This window comes from Ascaphus truei, chromosome 13 (genome assembly GCF_040206685.1).
Source record: "Ascaphus truei isolate aAscTru1 chromosome 13, aAscTru1.hap1, whole genome shotgun sequence".
Classification (NCBI taxonomy): Eukaryota; Metazoa; Chordata; class Amphibia; order Anura; family Ascaphidae; genus Ascaphus; species Ascaphus truei.
The window spans coordinates 26,959,941-26,984,423 of NC_134495.1; the positions used below are offsets into that span (position 1 = coordinate 26,959,941).

The following is a 24,483-nucleotide window of genomic DNA, read 5'->3' on the forward strand; positions in this document are numbered from 1 at the left end:
AATCTTTCAATTAATATATATATGTATATGTGATGTGGTGGGTGTTGGCATTGTAGCTAACTGGGAATGTGTGTGTTAATACTTCGTGTATTAGTATTTTTATCTGCAGGGTTTACGTTGATACATCACTCTGTGTGTCAATGACAATGTGTATAGTTCTTGAGCTTACTTGCCCTTTTCTCAATAAGCAAAACAGTTATAAAACTTTTTACAATTATAAATGTGTGAATGGAGCACACTATTACTTTGTGAATGGGTAGAAGCAAAACTGTCAGATGTGTATTGCTTGTTACCTCAGGAGTTAAGATAGTGACAGGAATTCCAGCACAATGAAGACATTTGTATATGCAAATTAGCATGACTCACCAAGATGATATTGGTTAGGAAACACACTGTGTATGTTACAGTGATTTCCAAGCTCTTCTTGTCTTCGTTACTCTTAACGTTCTCATTTTGCAAAGGCAACAATGTTTTCCAAGAAAATGATGCTGCTGCTTTGGCCAAGTAACTATCATATTTCTCGGATGTTTAGCATTGAGAGTAAGAAGGTCCTGGATCAACAAGTGGCTCTGGTGATAGGGTCAACTTATGGGTAAGTTGGAGGCTACATTTGTTCGTAATTAAGTACACAGTTTATAATATTATCTTACAATGCTTACTCTCTATTTGCAACACATTCACTGTGACAGACACAGGAAGTCTAAAAACGTGTGTGAAGTGGAGATCTCAAAAGTGTGTTTACAATTATAGCTATGAAAAATTGTAATATTGATCAATTAGAAGGTATATTTTAAGAGATGTTCAAACCAGTGCCAATTTGCTTAGTGATTTTATTGACAAGCATACAGTACAGTACTATGTAATTATTTGGCCATTCTAGGCACTTAAAAGTTTATTTTTTTGGTAAATTGTCATGATTTTATTTTGTAAAATTAAGGTCTGGGTAATACATTAGGTATTTTTTGTGAAATTTGAAACATCATCTACCAAGAATTGAATTGTCTGCAATTCTAAATGCAGTCCTTATTTAGTTATTAAAGAGAAACACTGTCAAACCAAGTCAAAGTTTATTAAGAATAACTAATATCTACACAAAATGTTGATGTTGTAAATCTACCATGATACTGTTGTGAACATATCTGACATAATTTGACACTGTCACACACTATGTTACAATAAACTTGGCATGTATAGATTAATGGAAATTTGACCAGCAATCTTCACATTAAAATTGTCAAACTTTGTGAATTAAAACACACTTTCTGTTTAATTCTTAAACAATTATCTCAACTACTGCTTATACCGGAGAATTAGCTAAAACCAATGAGCGCAATATATTTTTTACAGTATGGTATTGACCTGCACCTATATATTCTGGATCACTGATAGAGATTTTCAACGAGTAACTGTTAACAGGAGTGACTCTAAAAAGCTTGTTGCGCACAAAGTGCTTTTAGAAGGGAAATCTAAATTCATCTTCAGAACACAGCCACAATGTATATTTTGTGTTTCATTTTCATGGCCCATATTTTAGCATACAGTGCCTCCTGTATAAGAGACTTAGAGGGCTTTCTTAACAAATTGTGATTGTGTTTATTCAGCACAATTTATAGGAAAGTGTCAGAAAAGAATGGAACATTCTGTAGGGTAGTGCCAAATCGCCACTGTTGCACTTTATTGAGTAAGCCCCACAGTCTGATCAGAGAGAGAATAACCCAGAAAGAGTCTTAGCTTTATATATATATTTGTAAATCTGTTAAAAATGGGGATGGCATACATGCTTTAAATGTACAAATTATAATAAAGAAAATAACATAACTAGTGTTATTAATAACAGGCTTCTAATTACTGTCACTGGTGGTTTTATTTTGGTTCTAAAATAAAGGATTATTTTGGTTTTAAAAAGCAATCGTTACTTGGTTTTGCCAAAACTTGTTTTGGGGGGGGATTTGGCTTTTTACCAAATTATGGAAAAATAAACCTTAAAGCTAAAATAGCCCAATGAAGCATGAGAAATGCTTAAAATAAGTATAAAATAACAAAAGAAAAATTGAGAAAACTACAGTGTTATAATAAGGTAATCCAATATATAATAGTGTTAACTCCACTGACAAATTATTGACTGCTATACTAGCAGAGAGTGATGTGAGAGTGGTATGTATGTACTGTATGTATGTATAAATATATTGTCCACACGGCGGACCCAAGGTTAATTATCCATTTGCCTTCAATATTTGCTAACCTGTGGAACTTACAAGCCCTTGTTGTTTCCAAGCTTTCTCCCTGCACAAGCTAGTTAGCGGTCTGGGTAGAGTAGACGCAGGCATTTTCACCATCTACATAGCATATTAACCTCCACATTTCCACTTGGCCACGTTGTCTTCAAACACAGTTTTGCAGAACGTTTTTGGATTGAAGTCAGTCCTCACATCCTGTATGGTGACTATATCTGGACTTGTTATCCCGTTGCTAACCCTTGCCACCCTCCCCTTTCCCCTATATGTATTATTAATGCATTTTAACATTTGAGTGTTTTGCTAGCCATTCATACTGTGTGATTATATTGTTTATTTGTCCCTTGTCTTAGGCTGCGTCCATGGTTACTAATTGCGTGCTGAGGCGTGCAGAGGCTGAGGGAAAGTGGGTGCTTTCCCTGGCCTTAGACCGTGCGCCGTCCGGGGGCGTGTCGGGAGCGGGCCAGTGACGTCAAGGAGCTGTTTCGCCCTCATTGGGCGAACCGCTCACGTGACAGGCCCTGCGCTCCGGCAAGCGCGAAAATTTTACATTTAGCTAAGACTTATGCTTCCGCACACTTGCGGAAGCGTAAGTGAGCCCCTGCTAAAGCCACTCTCATTGCGGCTGCAGGGGCTAAGTGCCGAGCGTAAGTGCGCCTCAGCACGGGTCCGAGGCCTTAGAGTGTGTGATCTCTCCCTCTGTCTATCTCCTATTGGGCTGCCTGTCCATTTTGAGAGCTATAAACTACTTGAACTAGTGGCCACCAGGGGTCACTAAAAGCCCTATAACATTGCACTCAGAAGTTATAACATCCAGTTAAGGACGTCATGATGTCAGTTACGTATATGAAATAGGACCAAAGAAGGGATCCAAAGACCCCAAGGCAACAACCGCAAAACCGTAATTAAAATAAAAAAAAAAAATTAAATTTTATTTAAACCCATCAACAAACATACGAAATAAGAAACATGTAGACAGAGGGTATTAAAAATCTCCTACTGAAGAGGCGGCTGGTGACAAGGGCGAGCCGGTATCTAGATATACCTATACTCATAGGGAAGGGTATCCCATAAGTATATAAGGCATAACACAATACAAGGGTGGATAAAAGTATATAAATAAATATTCTTGCAGGCTTAACATACGAATACAGTTGCCTAGTTAGTGATTATTACCACCCAGAAAAGCGCATATGAGGTACATAGAAAGGTTCCTTTTCCAAAGAGTGTATCTTTCAGACTGTGTCAAAGATCATATGTATGTACACAAGTTCGTATATCTTATGGCCAAGGGAGGTATTATATCTCAAAGGAGTGATCTCACAGGATGGCCATATTACCTATAACTCGCATTAGTTTAGCGTTATAAGCATATTTACCTCAATATCCATGTGGGTGAGGTCAGAAAGGAACCAGCATATATTTCTATGTCCAGCGCTATACTACCTTATCTTCAAGCCCCATACACACAGCCCGTCTCTTCCTCGTGTGCGTCATACGTCTGATGTCCCCATACCCCGTCGTACATTTCACGTGCTACTGGCACGCTTCTTCAGGGGGAGGAGTCACATAGTGTGATCATGGGTGTCGGGTTTTTAAGTTGGTTGCCAAGGAGGAGCCACGTGATTGCCCAATGGCAGGTAAGTATCTGATCGTGCCTCTGGAGGGGCGTATACAGACTGCGGCACATAGGAATATAACATATACTATTAGGTGAGCAATGAGTCACTATGTGCATGTGTTACATTTTGAGAGCTGCCTGGACCTTGTGCCTCTTACCTATCGGTATACAAGTATCCCCACCGATAGGCAATATAATATGTTATATCCTTACACTTTAAACACAGCACTTAATCATTTATTATCTTTTTCACTGTGTATACTTACTTGGCATTTTCCAAATCTTATTCTTTATTACGGTGTATATATATACAAGAGAAGAAAGAAAGTGCATGGCCCATAGTGTAAAAAAGTTTCACACTTAGTAAGGCAAATAGGAAGGGAGGAAATAGGCTCACTCACAAAGGAGAATAATAACAAGCATTCACCTGAGGATCTATCCAGTTGACGGTAACAATATTGCTCACTAATGCTTGTTTTTATTCTCCCTTTATCTGATTTTCCCATGTCTGAATTCGGGGTGCATCTTAGAATCGATGTATTAAAAAAATCCTAAAAAAATTCACTTGCCATGTTTCAGGAGAGGTCCAATATCAGTGGAGGACGAAACAGATGGCGGTGGCGGCAGCAGGAGATGCCCCACGTCTTCAGAGGGTGAAGATGGAAAGCAGGTGGGAGTGTAGCAGTAGGACAGGTCCCAAGTCTGCAGGTGAATGAAAATAAGAAGACAGCGGGTGGGTGGGCCGCGGCGGCAAATCATAATAGCAGTAGAGCAGAGCAGGAGCAGAGCGGCATAAGGGAACAGCTAGGGAAGAGCGCACTGTAACCGGAAATCAGACACATGTCAATTCCTGTGTTACAGTGTAGACATCCCCAGCTGTTCCCCTATGCCGCTCTCCTCCTGCTCAGGTCTCCTTCTATTATGATCTCCTGCCGCCACCAAACGCCCACCCGCTATCTTTTTATCTTCATTCACCTGCAGACTTGTTGACCTGTCCTGTCGCCGCCACACTCCCACCCGCTGTCCATCTTCAACCCTCTGCTGCCTCTCCTGCTGCTGCTGCCCGCTTCATCCTCTGCTGACATGGGACCTCTCCTGAAACATAGTAAGTGAAAAAGTAATTTTTCTTGATTGTAAGGGCCAAATCAATGTTGCGTCTTACAATCGAGGAAATACGGTATAAATATATATAAATATATATATATATATATATATATATATATGTATATATATATATAAAAATATGTACTGTATATACAGTATCTGCCCTCACTGTTGATTAGCGCCTTTGATTTTATATATATATAATATACAGTATATATATATATATATATATATCTTAATATATAAAATCGAATGGTTAGTGAGGTTAGTGCTATCTGCGGTGAATCTGATTGGTCCGTGACTCATTGGCCAAGAGGTACGCCCCACTGTGACATCACCTCCTTCACTCTCACACACTTGCAGTCACACCACACGGCCAGAACCTCTGAGGACTCCTTGGTACACAGTCACCCCCTCACACTCACACACTCAGTGTCACACACTCAGTGTCACACTCAACACTGTACACACACTCACACTCAACCCTGTACACACACACACACACAGTCACCCCTGTGTACACACACATTCACAGTCACCCCTGTGAAACAACAACCTGTACACACACACACACACACACACACACACACAGACACACACACACACACACACTCTCAGCCCTGTGTACACACACACTGTCAGGCCTGTGTACACACACACACACTCTCACCCCTGTGTACACACACACACACCCCCTCCGCTCACCTCTCCCGGCGCTCCCGCTCCCCTCATCTCCATCCCCGGCAGGGGAACAGGCAGCGGACCTCGCGGCGCCTGATCTCCATCCCCGCGCAGCGGACCCCCTTCCTCCCTCGCGATGCGCCTAAGATGGCGGCGGCGCCGAGTGACAAGATGTCCCTGTGCACACGCGCGCACATTACACCCCCTCCGCTCACCTCTCCCGGCGCTCCCGCTCCCCTCATCTCCATCCCCAGCGGGGGAACAGGCAGCGGACCTCGCGGCGCCTCATCTCCATCCCCGCGCAGCGGACCCCCTTCCTCCCTCGCGATGCGCCTAAGATGGCGGCGCCGCCGAGTGAGATGTCCCTGTGCACACGCGCGCACATTACACCCCCTCCGCTCACCTCTCCCGGCGCTCCCGCTCCCCTCATCTCCATCCCCGGCAGGGGAACAGGCAGCGGACCTCGCGGCGCCTCATCTCCATCCCCGGCGGGGGAACAGGCAGCGGACCCCCTTCCTCCCTCGCGATGCGCCTAAGATGGCGGCGGCGCCGACTGAGAAGATGGCGGCGGCCGGAAGTAGTTCCCTCGCGGCGCCGAGTGACAAGATGGCGGCGGCCTGAACTACAGGTAGGTGTCGCTCTAGGTGACGTGTGTGTGTGTGTCTCACTGTGTGTCTGTGTGACAGTGTGTGTGTGTGACACTGTGTGTGTGTGTGACACTGTGTGTGACACTGTGTGTGTGTGACACTGTGTGTGTGTGTCACACTGTGTGTGTGTCTTGCCCCCCCTGCCTTTCACGCCCCCCTCGCCTTTCACACCCCCCCCGCCTTTCACGCCCCCCGCCTTTCTCGCCCCCCCGCCTTTCACGACCCCCCCCGCCTTTCACGCCCCCCCCGCCTTTCACGCCCCCCCCGCCTTTCACGCCCCCTCCGCCTTTCATGCCCCCCCCGCCTTTCACGCCCCCCCCGCCTTTCACGCCCCCCCCGCCTTTCACGCCCCCCCCCCGCCTTTCACGCCCCCCCCTGCCTTTCACGCCCCCCCTGCCTTTCACGCCCCCCCTGCCTTTCACGCCCCCCCCCTGCCTTTCACGCCCCCCCCTGCCTTTCACGCCCCCCCCCTGCCTTTCACGCCCCCCCCCCTGCCTTTCACGCCCCCCCCCTGCCTTTCACGCCCCCCCTCACGGCCTCCGGGCAACGCCGGGTATATCAGCTAGTATATATATATATATATGTATATATATATATATATATATATATATATATATATATATATATATATATATATATATATATATAAGCAATACGATACCGTTTGGAAATGAAATCAGCAGGCAGCACTCCAGAATTGAACAAACAAGTGTATTGAAAACATAAACACAAAACCAACGTTTCGGTCCACGAATGGGACCTTTGTCAAGGTGGTGCAGACAAAGGTCCCATTCGTGGACCGGAACGTTGTTTTTATGTTTGTTTTCAATACACTTGTTTGTTCAATTCTGGAGTGCTGCCTGCTGATTTCGTTTCCAAACGGTATCGTATTGCTTATTCTTCATTATTGGATCTGCACCCACACCAGTGACTATTATTACGGAGTGCTTTTTGTTCTTTTTCTATGTTATATATATATATATAAAAAACACACAGGCGCACACCTAGTGTATTATCGTAAAAAACAATGTTCATGAGACATAAAATCAGACATATGCTCACTTACAAAAATAGCATGAATTCAAGCGTGTATGAGAATAATCTCAATCACCAACTGAACGGTCCTTTCACTGCACCTCGAGGTCCTAGCGTTATCCTGCGTCGCCTCTCCATACTCTGCAGAGGAGGAACCTGGTCACCTCTACACCCGGAAGTGATAGCCCTCCGGATGCCAGCAATTCAAAAGTCCGTGCTAACACTGGAATACACTGGATAGTTGGGAGCCTTGGAAGCTCATACACAGCCTCTAAGTCCTTAGCTCTGCTGTGTTTTTTCTCATGAAGGGCGATCACTACTATCAGGGTTAATAAGGTGTGGAACCCAAATACACATCCAAGGACAATCCCAAGGGTATTATCTGAATAATACCAGGAAAAGCACTTTGTATTAGATTTGTCGCAATCAATATACAGAATTCAGCACTCACTGAAAAAAGTCTTCAGAAGAGTTATTGTAAGTGTGGTGCACGGTAAAGGGTAAATAGTTATAGTCTGTGAGGAACCCTAGACATCCAATATACTAGTACAGCACAAGGGATAATCACATAAAAGGAGTTTATAGGGTCTAAAATACACACATACTGTATGCCAGATGTTTCTGTCCCCAAGTAACCCCTTAAGAGGTCCCCCATTATTGTTTACAGATATGTCTTGCTTACAATTTACAGAGAGTAACAGATTCCTGGATTAACTCAGAAATAGGGGAGGGGGAGGGAGGGGGCAGGAAGGATGAAAAAGAGGGGGGATGTGGGGAATTGTAACGTCTGTATGCCCGCAGACCTGGCCAGTCCTCAGTACTGAGATGGGTAAGGATATAACACGCACCCACAGCAGTGAGGGCATGCCTGGAGTGTGGTAAGATGCATCGCCGGGCCTGGTGAGAAAAGAGTTAACGATATACTTGCTGAGTCCGGGGTGCCAGAAGTCGGAGGGTTAATGTCCAACAGCCTAGGGTCAGGGGCAGGAGAAAGCAGCGTAGTGAGGTCCAAAGCAGAGTCCAGGGGTAGAGAGGTACACATAGTCAAGCCGAGCCGAGATCAATCCAAGGGTATCCAAACAGGGGCAGGGACAGGAACAAGAGCTGCAACAGATAACAGAGCTTGGCATAGACACTGCACACAGGAGCCACAGAGAAGCTATGCTGAGCGACGCCGGAGAGGGCAGACTGGGGTTATAAAGGAAGGAGGGCCAATGGTAGCAAGGGGTGGAGCGGAGGCCTGTCTCGGTGATCGCAGTGATAGGTCCAGGTGAGCAGGGGAGGAGACAGGGGTGTGATTTCTGGTAATGGCCTGCAGCCGGTGGGGGGCGGCGCTAGCGGTGCGGAAGGGCTGATAAGAGGATCGGGTACGCACGCCCTCTGTAAGGCTGCAGTGTCCGCGCCCTGGTCGCGTGTGTGCGGATGCAGCATGTGGGGACTGGGTCAGAGAGCCGCCATGGGGCCAGAGGTGACGGGGACCCGCTCAGAGGTGTGTGTCCCCTGATTTGTTACAGTACCCCCCCTTGAGGATTGGACTCCGGACGATCCTCCAAAGGTTTGTGAGGAAATTTCCTACGAAATTGTTTGAGAAGAGCTGGAGCATGAGTATTCCTGACCCACCTGAAGTCGCCGATCTGCTTGCGTTTTTTGTTTTTGGACGGACCCTTGCAAGGCTCTTTGAATCTTTTTCCAAGAATTTTGTAGATTGGAGACGTGACTATCCGCTGCAGGAACACCAGAAGGGAGGGAGGAGAGGGGAAGACTGCTGGAATGGTACCCATAGTTAATGAAGAAAGGCGACTCTTGCGTGAACTAATTCTTTAGCGAATTAATAGCGACCTCAGCCCAGGGTAATAAGTCCACCCAATTGTCTTGAGATTCTGACACAAAGCATCTGAGATACTGTTCCAAGGTCTGATTTATTCTCTCCGTCTGGCCGTTGGTTTGCGTGTGGTAACCCGAGGAGAAGAGAAGGGAAATGCCAAGTCTTTGAGAGAACGCTCGCCAAAATTTAGAGATGAATTGAGTACCTCTGTCTGAAACAATAGAAAGTGGCACGCCGTGTAACCTGAAAATTTCTTTAGAAAAAATGTCAGCCAAGGTAGCTGAATTGGGGAGACCCTTGAGCGGTATAAAGTGTGTGTGCTTAGAAAACCTGTCCACTTCCACGAGAATCGTATTCATCCCCTGAGAATTAGTAAGTTCCACAATAAAGTCCATGGAAATATGCTTCCAAGGCTGTTCCAGAATAGGAAGAGGCAGGAGGAGGCCAGAAGGTTTGTGTCAGGCGGGCTTGCTCTGAGCACAGACTGGACAAGCTCTGGTAAAATCAAAAATGTCTTGTTCATTTTAGGCCACCAAAAGGTCCATTTAATAAGATCCACTGTTCTCTTGAAGCCTGGATGACCAGCAGATCTAGAAGAATGCCCCCACTCTAGGATCTTGTGGCGAAAACGTGGAGCAGCATACAGACGTCCTTCTGGCACCTTAAATCTCCTAGGGATATGAGCCTGGACTTTATTGATCTCATGAACACACAAACAATCAGAAGATTATATAAAGCCCCCTGTAATTGCACTCTTGATAGGTGACATTATAGGGAAAATGTCATCTTGTAGGAGGCCACTAAATAGCCTATTCCCTAGATAGGGTAAACCGCAAAGGTCACACTCAAATGAAAATAAAAATATTTTAATCAATAATATTAAAAACGACGAGACACCATAAAAATGCATACACAAGGCACGATAAAATCCCCAAATGTGTATAGGCACGAGAACAGGCAAGGAACTGTCAATGTCCAAAGCCACAAAATCAGCTAACACAATGCTGCGTAGATCCACACAATATGTGTGTGGTGGCGTGCCAAATAATTAAATAATAAATGGTACGCTGCGGTAAAGTAAGAGCGTATAAAGAACCCTCTGTGAGGTGGTATACAACCTGGTTCTACTCGGTAGCGTGCCAACAGCTGGAGCTCCAGGAGGTGACCGGAGCTGATCGTGCCTAATCCCACAAGCCGCGTGGACGTCAGCGTGATGCGAGGTCATCCTTGAGGGATTCGGACAAACCCTGCCAGTATGCTGCGGCGAGAGCCTTATCGTTCCACTGGGTTTCTGCAGCCGGCCTGCGACCCTGGGAGAGATGGAATAAGGAAGAAGCGGCAGACTCCCTACGTGCTGGTGTGTCAAAGATCAGCTGAAATTCTTGACAGAATTTGGGGTAATCTTGGGATAGGTCTGATCGGTGTTCCCAGAGGGGAGAAGCCCAAGCAAGCGCGTCGCCAATGAGCAGAGCATAGACGTAGGCCACCTTAGAACGACCTGAGGGAAACCGAAATGGGGTCTCGAACTTGATGTCACACTGGTTCAAGAATCCCCGGCAAGTAAGGGGTTCTCCGGCATACTGGTTAGGAGGTGGAATACGTGGTTCCAAATTACCCATAGATAGTGGGGCAGGCGTGGACGGTGCAGCTGGAGATTACCGCATGGAGAGTGTAGAAAGTTTTTGCGCCACAGCGGTAACTTGGTCGCTTAAAAATTGCCAGTGATCCATAGTGACACCTTGGCCCACCTCAGGGGGGTCTGTGTTTGTTGGGCTCAGCATAATGTAACGCCTGTATGCCCGCAGACCTTGCCAGTCCCCAGTACTGAGTTGGGTAAGGGTATAACACGCACCCACAGCAGTGAGGGCGTGCCCGGATTGTGGTAAGATGCGTTGCCGGGCCTGGTGAGAAAAGGGTTAATAATATACTTGCTGAGTCCGGGGTGCAAGAAGTCAGAGGGTTAATGTCCAAGAGCCTAGGGTCAGGTGCAGGAGAAAGCAGCATAGTGAGGTCCAAAGCAGAGTCCAGGGGTAGAGAGGCACACGTAGTCAAGCCGAGCCGAGATCAATCCAAGGGTATCCAAACAGGGGCAGGGACAGGAACAAGAGCTGCAACAGAGCACAGAGCTAGGCATAGACACTGCACACAGGAGCCACATGGAAGCTATTCTGAGCAATGACGGAGAGGGCAGACTGGGGATATAAAGGAAGGAGGGCCAATAGTAGCAGGGGTGGAGCGGAGGCCTGTCTCGGTGATCGCAGGTTTAGGTCCAGGTGAGCAGGGAAGGAGACAGGGGTTTGATTCCTGGTAATGGCCTGCAGCTGATGGGGGGTGTCACCAGCGGCGGGAAGGGCTGGTAAGAGGATCTGCTAAGCACGCCCTCTGTAAGACTGCCGTGCACGCGCTCCGGTCACGTGCTTGTGGATGCGGCGTGCGCCGCGGAGGAACGGCTCGGCGTGGGACAAGTAAGAGGCTGAGGGAGCGGGGAACCGGGACAGAGAGCCACCGTGGGGCCAGATGTGACGGGGACCTGCTGAGAGGGGCGTGTTCCCTATCCGTTACAGGAATGTGGGGGTGTGTGAGGGGGTGGAAGTAGAGAAAGGAGTGGTAATGGAAGGAACACTAATTTTTAATACTAAATAAGATCTATATATATATATATATATATATATATATATATATATATAAAGACAGGGTTGCAGACCTGTCTAAGACATGCAACAAATGAACATACAGTAATATTTACAGTTGCTTTATATATATATATATATATATATATAAAGACAGGGTTGCAGACCTGTCTAAGACATGCAACAAATGAACATACAGTAATATTTACAGTTGCTTTATATATATATATATATATATATATATATATATCAGAAATTAGATGGAAAGGTGTATTGTCCCCATCTCTCTAGCTAGAAGCTCATTAATAGATGCACTCCGGGACTATTAAAACATAGCATTTATTGGGTATACAACTAAAATAAAGTCTACATACATGACAATCTAAAATTGAATAGTGTGTGATTTAATAAAAAATATAGGATGGGAGTGAGGCAGGGTGGTACAACTCTATACATAAGTGGTGTGATACATCAATGCCTAACTACAAATAGTATTACTGCACTGCTGAGCATTGATTGTTAGTTTACCAACGCAGTCATAGCAATGGTAGTCATCTCTACACTATACAGAGTACCTAACTGTACACGCCAATGTTTTATCCTAATTGTAGTTACACATTGATGTATCATACCACTTATGTATAGAGTTGTTGTCCTGCACAGACTCAATCCACATACCACCAACCTACTATTGTGTAGAACCTCACCTGTATGCATTGCAGGAGCCCAGAATTACACCTACATACAGTATTGGCTTGAGGTTTATTAGGGATTTGCTGACCTGTTATTCTATCTACGTCTGTTACTACCATCATACTCCATTTCCAATATTGTATATTATTATAGCAGGTTGGTTCTACGCTTTACAATCTTCGGTTGGTTTGATCGGTATGCTGTGCCAGTGATTACATTCTATATCAGCACGAGCAGAACACACTACAGCTACATATTGCAGAGACACCCTTGAGGCTCAGTTACCCTATCACATGATAGGTGTCTTTAGGTGGTAAAAATTGCACACATATCCTCTAAACATGGTAGTCAGCCCTGATTTGGAAATACACCTTTAGCTCAACCCTACCACCCCTGCCTCACTCCCACCCTATATTTTTTATTAAATCACACACTATTCAATTTTAGACTTTCATGTATGTAGACTTTATTTTAGTTGTATACTCAATAAATGTTATGTTTTAATAGTCCCCGAGTGCATATATCAATGAGCTTCTAGCTAGAGAGATGGTGACAATACACCTTTCCCTCTAATTTCTGATAAACATTTCATTTAGTTCATCTGATGCACCCAGTGCCAAACTAGGCACTTGTGGGCGCAATTCATATTTACTTATTACTTGAATTACTACTAGTGAGCAGTACATTTTGTTTGTATTTTCGTATATATATATATATATATATATATATATATATATATATATATATATATATATATATATATATATATAACAGACACAGAGAATACCGCATGAATGCCAGAATATAAAGGTACCTAAATGCTGACTATATTCTCTAATAACAGAAAATGCCAGCTGTGCCCCAGGGAAAAAGGCTCATATACAGTAACAGCAACAACAAAGAATCCTTAATGGGAGCACACAGGTATACCAAATGAATAACAAAGTTTATTAAGTTATAAAAACAAGAGAAAAAAGTATAAAAATGGAGGGGGACTCTGAACTAATCCTTGAGGGAAAGTCGAGAGTGTGGACAGAGGACTTGAGATAATATCTAAAGGAAAGTATTATACTCTAGGCACAAATTCACAGACCACGGTATAGGGTCTGTTGATAGAAAGTACTGCAAAAACTGGTGGCAATAAGCAAGCTACAAATGTGCTATTAGCATGTGTATAACACGTACTGTGTCTAAAACCTATATATAAATTGGCCAGCATAAGTAGAGTAAATACAATTCAAACATACAGGAAAAGCAACACAATGTGCTGCAGATGAATGAGCTGATAATATGAAAAGGTAACAGATGCAGAGTCTATTCGCAGTATCCTCGTCATGTGTAATTGCTTCAATTAGAAAGGCAAATCCTGTACATTGAAAAAAATCCATATATGTCACACAGTCCAATACATCACCAAATTCAAGTGTATGGTGAATCCTGTAGGCAGTCCCTAATACCAGAAGATAAGAGAGTGTTCTCCCAACCAAGCTCCCACTCCTACGCGTTTTGACGGAGGTCTTCTTCTGGGAGTGATGGCAGTACAAGTAAATGCAGACTTTTTAAAGCAGAACTCATTAAAAGTTTTTTTCATGCCAAAACAAAGCTGATTTCATTCATATCTATTTATGTATGATGTGACGGGTTTGGGGGTTCTGAGATTGCTGGGATTGTGTTTTTATATATATGGATATTTCTGAGACGGGGGATGGAGTGTGGTACAAGGAGCCTCAAACATCCTAACAAATTGGCCACAACATTAACAAAGCACTCCCACATACTGTATAAAGTTTTCAGTATTTAGCATGCATTCTCCAAACATTAAATGTAGCCTGGCAGTCTCCTCGACTTGATCTGTGTGAAATTTCACACAAAGGGATCACTGTGTGAGACTTTGCGTGTGTGTCACTAAACACGAAACGGCCGTCGGTGCGCTACGCGTTACGTCAGTCCAGATCATGCGACCCCGGAAGTTACATAGTATCAGCTTGTAGACTAGATGGAGCTCAATTCAGTTTTGCGTGTGCTTCCCCTGAGCATTCCAAGGGAGGATAGTACTTTGATTAATTACCTTGTAGCTATTTCAGTCAACAGGCAGAGCCGTAAAGTGTCAGTATCACACAGCAGCTTTGATCATGTGCCAGTACGGCATGTAGATTCAATCGGCAGCTATTAGGAATATCAGTGCAAGCACAGCTTAGCAGGCAACAGCATGTTAACCATTTCTAAGCCAATTATTTGAGCTATATACAGGTATTATTTGGAACTCACCATTATTAACCTAATGACATCAACTGAAAGCTACCACCCACTAGAGCATGAATGTATGAATGTGTATCTCCTGTTTTGTATACTGTATGTATGTATGTATGTATGTCTTTATTTATATAGCGCCATTAATGTACATAGCGCTTCACAGTAGTAATACATGTGGTAATCGAATAAATAACAGATAATATAAATAACAGATCATGGGAATAAGTGCTTTAGACATAAACATAACATTAAGGAAGAGGAGTCCCTGCCCCGAGGAGCTTACAATCTAATTGGTAGGTAGGGAGAACGTACAGAGACAGTAGGAGGGAGTTCTGGTAAGTGCGTCTGCAGGGGGCCAAGCTTTATGTATCATGTGTTCAGAATGTTCACAGTGCTATTCGTATGCTTCTTTAAGCAAGTGTGTCTTAAGGTGAGTCTTAAAGGTGGATAGAGAGGGTGCTAGTCGGGTACTGAGGGGAAGGGCATTCCAGAGGTGTGGGGCAGTCAGTGAAAAAGGTTTAAGGCGGGAGAGGGCTTTAGATAAAAAGGGGGTAGAAAGAAGACATCCTTGACCAGAACGCAAGAGTCGGGATGTTGCATAGCGAGAAATTAGGGCTGAGATGTAAGGAGGGGCAGAAGAGTGTAAAGCTTTAAAAGTGGGGAGGAGAATGGAGTGTGAGATGCGGGATTTGATTGGAAGCCAGGAGAGGGATTTCAGGAGGGGAGATGCTGAGACAGATCTAGGAAAGAGTAGAGTGATTCTGGCAGCAGCATTTAGAATAGATTGTAGGGGAGACAGGTGAGAGGCAGGAAGGCCGGACAGCAGGAGGATACAGTAATCAAGACGGGAGAGAATGAGGGCCTGAGTCAGAGTTTTAGCAGTCGAGCAACAGAGGAAAGGGCGTATCTTTGTTATATTGCGGAGGAAAAAGCGACAAGTTTTAGAAATGTTTTGAATATGAGGGGCGAATGTGAGAGAGGAGTCGAGTGTGACCCCTAGGCAGCGTGCTTGGGCTACTGGGTGAATGATCGTAGTTCCAACAGTAATGTGGAAGGAGGTGGTAGGGCCAGGTTTGGGAGGAAGTATGAGGAGCTCTGTTTTAGCCATGTTGAGTTTAAGGCGACGGAGGGCCATCCAGGATGATATAGCAGAGAGACATTCAGAAACTTTGGTCTGTATAGCAGGTGTAAGGTCGGGTGTTGAAAAGTATATTTGTGTGTCGTCAGCATGGAGGTGATATTTAAACCCAAAAGAAGTTATTAGGTCACCTATATATATACTGTATATTCAGGTAAAGTTGATATCTTTACCTTCTAAGACCAAGGGGTGGTAATAGCTTTTCAGCAGCTGTTTATATAATTGTTCAGTCCAAGCATTTACAAATACTTGGAACTCAGCCACAAAACAGCCAAATGCTATACCAACTGGTGTGTATTCAAATACAAATTAACAGCTACAAAAGTATATAATTGGTTAACATAAAAATAGAGTGAGTTCTACTATATCACCTGATACTCTGCTTAATTAGCAGTTAGCAACAACCAGTTTTAATAGGGTTACAATCATGGTGATCTTGTGACGCTATATTCCATTGTGTCCTTCCGGCTATATCAGGATTTTAGTATTAGTATCACTCCCTCAGTTAGTGGTGATTATCGTTATACACTGATTGTTAGTAATCACAAATAGTTTTAATTCTGAACTTTAGGAATATATTCCTTATCAGTGGTGATTTTCGCTTTTATATATAAGGCACTATAGTTTAGTAGTCCGTCAAGACTACTACAAAGTAGGATTATTAATATAGTCCTAGCTTCATATCACGCACAACATTGTCTGCCACACCTTAGGTGTAGTTCTGAGAACCAATATTGTATAAGTGATACGTTTTCTGTTGGTTAGTCCACATTTATTTTATTTACTATATTAATAAAGTTTTATTTTAAACAATACACCATTACACTGTTGGGAGTGCTATAATAGGGGCCTTTCTTTTTCTACCTATTTGAATAGGTGGGTTCTTCTCTTACTGCTGTCTATTTGACACGTTCTGTTCTGCAAAAAAAAGCAAAAAGGGGAGGGATGTGGGAACAGACATCAAAATATATTGGATGCACACACGCTCAGCCGCGATCGGCGCTTAGGTAAACCAAAAAACTATACTTAGCTGCGTGCTCAACTACCCGCAATGCCCCCTCCTCCCCTCATGCGCGTACAAGCCGGACACCCGGAGCTCATGCTTGGAGTGCTCTCCAAGCATGAGCGCGCTCAATGCCAGTGGGTACTTAGCCTAATTCTTCCAAATGAATGTGCAATTGCTGCTTACAATAGCATAATAACTAAATATAAAATGAAAATGTTTTACTTTATTTCTTCAATTTAAACACATCTCAATAGACCAGGTATATAATCAACCAGTAAGGTTTCACTTTTCACTTTACTTGCATACACGTAAGTGTCATGGGAGAGGGGGTTTGGCCCGGTATTAAATGGGTTACACCCCATTTGGCCACCCCCTGCTCTCACTGGGGAAGCAAGGGGTAAACTGGACTGGGGTCCAGTAATGTGTTTTTACCTTGCTTCAGAATCCAACTGTTTATTCCCCTGTAAAAATGTATTGTCTCATCCCAGTGTTTGCACCAACACATACACTGGGGTTGATGCGGGAGGCTCAAGGGGTTAATGAGCTACAGTTTTAGGAAAATACAAATATGTGTGGTGTCTTTTCATAATTATCTGGGCTTCAAAAGGCTTGATTGAAGTTGGGTGTGAAAAGTACAGAGGGGGTTTAGTGTATGTTTTGCACACCAAGTGTATATTGCTGGGAGAGACAGCTAGGACCCAGGTCTGGAGCATTGGGTTTGAAAAGTAGCACCTGTGACAAACGTTCTCTACACAGGAGGCCCAGCTTCAAAGCATTTCTTGACAAGGGGTTTTATGGGGGCCAGTGGTGCGGCTACAGAAGGAGAAATCAGAATGAGTGACCTTATTAAATATAAGAATATTATGAGATGCCCTCGGCTGAACATGCTAAGAGTTACCATAGATAAGAAAGTCAAACCGCGCTCTTGCTTCCTAACAGGATCTCGTAGTGGATCAACTCTTCCCTCTTGCAGCTGATGTGATGTGAAGGCACCCCTCCTCCACAGGTCCCGTCGCAGGATGGCTCCAAACGCGGGCAACAGCAGGGAATGAAACACAAAAGCGCACCGAGGGTCAAGATTTAATTAAAACATGTTAGTAGTAGTAACAATAAAAACTTACATATAAGGGTAAGTACATCCAGTATTAAGGTGCAGAGGAAACAGTCCTGGTGGTGTCCTGGGCATAAAGAGATGGTGCAGAGGCTTACAAGGTAGACCCACGTGCTGGGGCTGCCTGGCTCAGCACCATAGAGTTCTTACTTCCGGGTTGCAGCTTCTCGCAGGACCCGTGAATAGTAGCCCGCCTCAAATGCCGGTTTCCCAGAGAAACTCACTCCGGCGTGCCGAAGGGTCTCTGTTTGTTGATGGGACAGCTGGGGGTAGGTACACCTGGGGGCTGACTTCTAGCTGCACCGTAGGGCTTTCGCAACGCGTTTCACACAGTGTTGTGCTTCATCAGGCGGTATTTTGGACACCTACGTGGGGGCCTTTTAAACAGTAATACTGGGTTCCCAATAGGGTAGAGAATTAGCCAATAGGAGTACATGCATAATAAATGCGATGCACTAACGAGGCTTAAAAGGTATTGTGAATGCAAACGGTATGCATTGAACCTTATATTAATAAAAACAAATAAATTTCATTAGCAATATATTAATAATTAAATAAAAGACACTGCAAAAAGCCACCCATGTAGGTAATAACCCATAATTGATCATGTAAAGGTATTACAGGATCACACTTGAATCACAAAGATACATGCAATAAATACATAAAAACACATTGTAAATGGGGGATAGAAAGGAAGGGAAAGAGGTGAAGGGTTTAAATAGATAAAGTGAAACAGATAAATGAGAGGAGAGAAAGAAGGATAATATAAAAAGAAAAAAGAGAGGGGGCGGGAAAGGGAGAGAAGGGTGAGATAAACTAGCAGGGGAAAAAAAAGGTGAAGAAGAGGTAGAAAGAAAACAAAAGAAAAAGAAAGAGAGGAAAAAAGAAATGAAAAAGGGAGAAAGAAAAGGGGGGGAGGGAAGGGGAGGGGGGAAAGGGGAGGAAGGAGTGAGAGGGGGGGGGAAGTCCCAGGGGTATAGGGATTAAGAACTAAAAATGGATCTCAATCATTTTAATAATGGATAAAAAATCTCATTAGTCTTAATGCAACAACTAATATCTGTTTATCTCAAAAAGGGTGTCAGTTCGATATAATCATTGAGACCTCCTGGGTATTTGGACTGTAGGGTAAAGATCCAAAATTGCTCACGTTTGGCAAGTTGTAGATCTCTATCTCCTGCCCTCACGTTGCTTTTTATTATCTCAATACCCATATATTGTACACCCACTGTACTACAATTGTGTACTTCTTTAAAGTGAGTCAAAAGATGAGTTAGAGGTTTGGAGGTCCCTTCTAGTTTAGGGATATTAGTTATGTTGCGTAAATGCTCCATAATGCGTAGTTTCATTTTTGGATCAATTTTGGATCTTTACCCTACAGTCCAAATACCCAGGAGGTCTCAATGATTATATCGAACTGACACCCTTTTTGAGATAAACAGATATTAGTTGTTGCATTAAGACTAATGAGATTTTTTATCCATTATTAAAATTATTGAGATCCATTTTTAGTTCTTAATCCCTATACCCCTGGGACTTCCCCCCCCCCTCTCACTCCTTCCTCCCCTTTCCCCCCCTCCCCTTCCCTCCCCCCCTTTTCTTTCTCCCTTTTTCATTTCTTTTTTCCTCTCTTTCTTTTTCTTTTGTTTTCTTTCTACCTCTTCTTCACCTTTTTTTTCCCCTGCTAGTTTATCTCACCCTTCTCTCCCTTTCCCGCCCCCTCTCTTTTTTCTTTTTATATTATCCTTCTTTCTCTCCTCTCATTTATCTGTTTCACTCTATCTATTTAAACCCTTCACCTCTTTCCCTTCCTTTCTATCCCCCATTTACAATGTGTTTTTATGTATTTATTGCATGTATCTTTGTGATTCAAGTGTGATCCTGTAATACCTTTACATGATCAATTATGGGTTATTACCTACATGGGTGGCTTTTTGCAGTGTCTTTTATTTAATTATTAATATATTGCTGATGAAATTTATTTGTTTTTATTAATATAAGGTTCAATGCATACCGTTTGCATTCACAATACCTTTTAAGCCTCGTTAGTGCATCGCATTTATTATGCATGTACTCCTATTGGCTAATTCTCTACCCTATTGGGAACCCAGTATTACTGTTTAAAAGGCCCCCACGTAGGTGTCCAAAATACTGCCTGATGAAGCACAACACTGTGTGAAACGCGTTGCGAAAGCCCTACGGTGCAGCTAGAAGTCAGCCCCCAGGTGTACCTACCCCCAGCTGTCCCATCAACAACCAGAGACCCTTCGGCACGCCGGAGTGAGTTTCTCTGGGAAACCGGCATTTGAGGCGGGCTACTATTCACGGGTCCTGCGAGAAGCTGCAACCCGGAAGTAAGAACTATATGGTGCTGAGCCAGGCAGCCCCAGCACGTGGGTCTACCTTGTAAGCCTCTGCACCATCTCTTTATGCCCAGGACACCACCAGGACTGTTTCCTCTGCACCTTAATACTGGATGTACTTACCCTTATATGTAAGTTTTTATTGTTACTACTACTAACATGTTTTAATTAAATCTTGACCCTCGGTGCGCTTTTGTGTTTCATTCCATGCTAAGAGTTACATGTGTGTATTTGTGGGACCAAGCCGCAAATAATGATTACAGACACATGACGTCTAGCAGGTACTAAGAGACAGATATTAATATCTCTCTTAATTTTAGTATTACGCGGTAATATTTAGTCTCATTGGGAGCGTCATGCATGCCGGAATGTATTAATATGGCTTGCGTGCCAGTAAGTATTACTGAACTGAAGCTATGAAGTTATTTAGATAGGAAAAGCAGTTTTTAAACGTCCTGGGGTGGGAGGAGTTTTACTCTGGGGTAAGACTGTCAACCTAACCACTGATTTATGACAGAGATTGAGTGCAGGTATTTGTTCTCCAATGGCCTACACTCAATAGTAAGGTATAGACTGGAGATTTGCATTTAAACCAGTGCCCAGCCTATACTCTGGGTCTTTGTGCTTTTTGTGATGTCTACATCTGAACCTGTGTTATGGAAGAAATTGCCAATCCTGTATCCTGATGGCTTTCTTGTCCAAACCCCTTCAGTAAGTGTATATTGTGCCTGTTATTGGTATATCTTGTGTGTTCACCTTTTTCAATGAAGAAATTATATTTTATTATATCTCAGCCATGTTCAGTTCAACCCAGGTATTTTGGTGTATAATATAGGCCTCTCACAAGTTCCCGTGACAGTAAGTATCTTCACTGGTATATACCAGTTTATAACTGCACTAAGTTACATAAGCTTATGCTTAGTTTATTAAGCCCTTCAGGGTATATTTCACAGAACATTTGTATGCATCTAGCATAGGGACCTGCTACAGAGACTTACTTTGACACAGATTAGCAGGTTTGTCATTAGTTGATCAAAGGATGTAACCAAAATTCTCCTTTATCTTACAGACTTAGGTTTCAGTATGTATATTTATTTCCCCATTTATTGTTAGCCCAATGGGAGAAGCGCAAGGATTCACTTTGTTTTTTTCACATACAGTATGTATGGCCAATCGTTTAACCAGCAGCATGTTCCTTTCACAGAGAAGCGCAGTGAATATACAGTATATATTTGTTTGATATCACTGGGAGTCTAGTCTTAGCAAATCTCTCAGCTGTTTCACTGGGTGCATGATCTACAATAGTACCAGGAATTAGCCCTACACATTTCGCTATTGCAGCTTCCCAGGGCTGATAATTTAAACCTCTTTCTCTCACTATATATAATCTTAATAAATATATTATAAATGCATCATATTAAGAATCACAATCCTATCATATTGAATAGCACATTGACAGAGAAGATAGTAATCTATACACTAATAATATGTATCTCTAACCATAGAAACACCTACTGCTGCGACACACTTTATTCGAGCAAATACCCAGTATGTACCTGGCAGATACCTGGAATGCGCCGCTCCTCACCTCTGACAAGCCCCGTTGCATTTGCCATCCCAGCCATGGTTCATGCCTGGCTGACGGGCGGCTGATCTGTTAAATGATAATGATTAGGATTTAATAGGCTGCAATGCTTCGCGTGTCTACCAGATGGCATAAATTCATGAATTGTAATGCAGTATATATATATATACTGTGCAGTATTGCAGCCAGCGGGAATAAAATGCTTCAATCCCTGCCTGGAAAATAACGCAATGCACTCGGGCAGAAAACAGTCACAAACCTCAATACACCCGAGTATACCCGAATTCGTGGGACTAGCCGAGCTCGAATAAAGTGTGTCGCCAGTGTAGTTTGACAACTTTCAAGATATTTTACATACCGTATATTTAAGGGGTGTTGTAATCAACTATCCCCATATAAACATGTGTGGAGACTGAAGAATAATGAAAGTAATAAGAAGTACAAATAGATTCATTTGAAACTAAAGTGTATATTCTAAATTATAGTACCCTGTAGATGGGAATAATAATTATTCTCTTTAAAAAAATAACCTACATTGATATCTACATTAGGGACTTTTATAGCACAGCTGACACATTAAGTATCTCCTCAGCCTATATACATCTGAAAGCATTCCCAAAGAGATGCTCCCCTCTCCTCTACACATCAAATGTATACATATGAGACTGGCTTTACATACAGTAAATATGAATGTCCCTTGCTGCTTTGTTTAGGATTGGTCTGTCAATAGCACGGCGCCTAGCACAAGATGGAGCTACAGTGCTTTTGAACAGCCGAAAACAGGAGAATGTGGACAGAGCTGTGAGGGAGCTGACGGAGGAGGGACTTAATGTCTCTGGAACCATATGTCATGTGGGGAAAGCAGAGGATCGAGAGAAACTTGTGGAAACGGTAAAAGAATGGGAGGAGAATATAAAAAGACAGAATAGAATGAAAGATGAGCGATGTATTATGTGCGAATTAGACATCATGGGAGAGTCAGAGATTCTTTGACTGAAGAGAAGGCAAAAAACACATTTAAAAAACTATAATAAAGCGCAACAAATATTGTGATATACTCAAGCTTCAGCCTAAACACCAGCGGTTTTCCCCAAAACTGCAAATTATAACCTAAACAAAACAGTGTTCATGGCGTAAAGTGATAAAACAGTTAATATGTGCAAATGAACCCATTGTTAGCTAGCACTGAAAAACACATAATACTGTAACTCTAAGTAGAAGATTCTCCAGGTCAGAAGACTCTTTGTAGACCCTAATATGAAGAAAAAAAACACAAATGCAAAGATATAGTGCATTAACATTACTTTAAGATGACAGACAACACAAAGGGGATGGTAACACACTCACACTCTCCCAGCTGGTAAGTAAACAAGAAGTGACTTTGGGCGCACTTCAACCCTTCTCCTTAGATAACAGCACCTGAAGCGACCGCTACACTTCTCAGTCAGGAACAGACTGTGATTGCCTCTGCCAGCGTCTCTCACCCGCAGTGGGGGCATGCTGCCGCGTCACGGCCGTCTAAGCAGTCTCCTTCCAATCAGGGCTTTTCAGTAGATTGGGTACAGTGGCCTCAAAGCATCAAAAAAGGCCCAACATGTTTCGTCCCAGATGAATGACCCCAGATGAAGTCCGGTGGGACGAAACATTGCACTGTACTGTAATTGTCAAGCACTTTGAGTCCCATTGGGAGAAAAGCGCCATATGAAATGAAGTTGTTATACTGTTTCACATAACGTTTTATGTACAGTATTATGCATAACATCCTAAATAGAAGATGTATGTATGTCTTTATATAGCGCCATTAATGTACATTGCGCTTCACAGCAGTGACATGACAATCATATAAATAACAAATAATTCAAACAACAGATCATGGGAATAAGTGCATCAGACATAAAAGTAACATTTAGGAAAATAAGTCCCTGCTCGAAGATCTTACAATCTAATTGGTAGGTAGGAAGTACATACAGAGACAGTAGGAGGGCATTCTGGAAAGTGCGTCTGCAGTGGACCATGGTTTATGTATGAGGTGTATAGTATCAGCCACGGAGCTATAGATGTTGCCACCATTATTAGAATACTTGCCTGGAAAAATCTGTGGCTATCTCACAGTAACTTGTGAAATGGTCCAGAGCAGGCTGAAATGGCCCATCGGATTAACACAGTGCCCCCTGTTAAACTTCAGACTGTATACTTTAAAAAGTGCTACTTTAAATATGGACTTCTTTAAATGAAGGCTGCAGGTTGACTCCTACTGTATCTCCTAACAAGAAAACACAGATATCTCAATAGCTTAATTATAGATTTTATTTTGTGCAGCTCCTATAGTTTACATGTACAGTGTACAATTTAAACATTTTGAGATTACATTTCTAAAGCATATAAAGGTCTGTATTTATTGTTGTGTACTGTAAATAGCGTCTCTTTTTTTTGTGGTCCAATTACTAAAGAAATATAGTTGGGCTATAGCCTTTTTATTCTTGGATCTTAACTTATTCTCTTGACCCTGTTTTCAATTAAGAAGAGCATTGTAAGTTACAGTAGCGTTCTTATAAAG

General features: G+C 43.0%; 1 protein-coding gene across 1 annotated transcript in view; it reads left to right on the top strand.

The window, feature by feature from the left end:
- The first annotated feature begins 391 nt into the window (after positions 1-391).
- Positions 392-24,483, top strand: part of LOC142465082 (dehydrogenase/reductase SDR family member 4-like) — a 38,218-nt gene continuing 14,126 nt past the window's right edge. The window contains exons 1-2 of the mRNA XM_075568989.1: positions 392-592; positions 22,640-22,817. Of these exons, the coding sequence (XP_075425104.1) occupies positions 468-592; positions 22,640-22,817 (303 nt within the window). The 5' untranslated portion in view covers positions 392-467. The remainder of the gene's footprint in view (positions 593-22,639; positions 22,818-24,483) is intronic.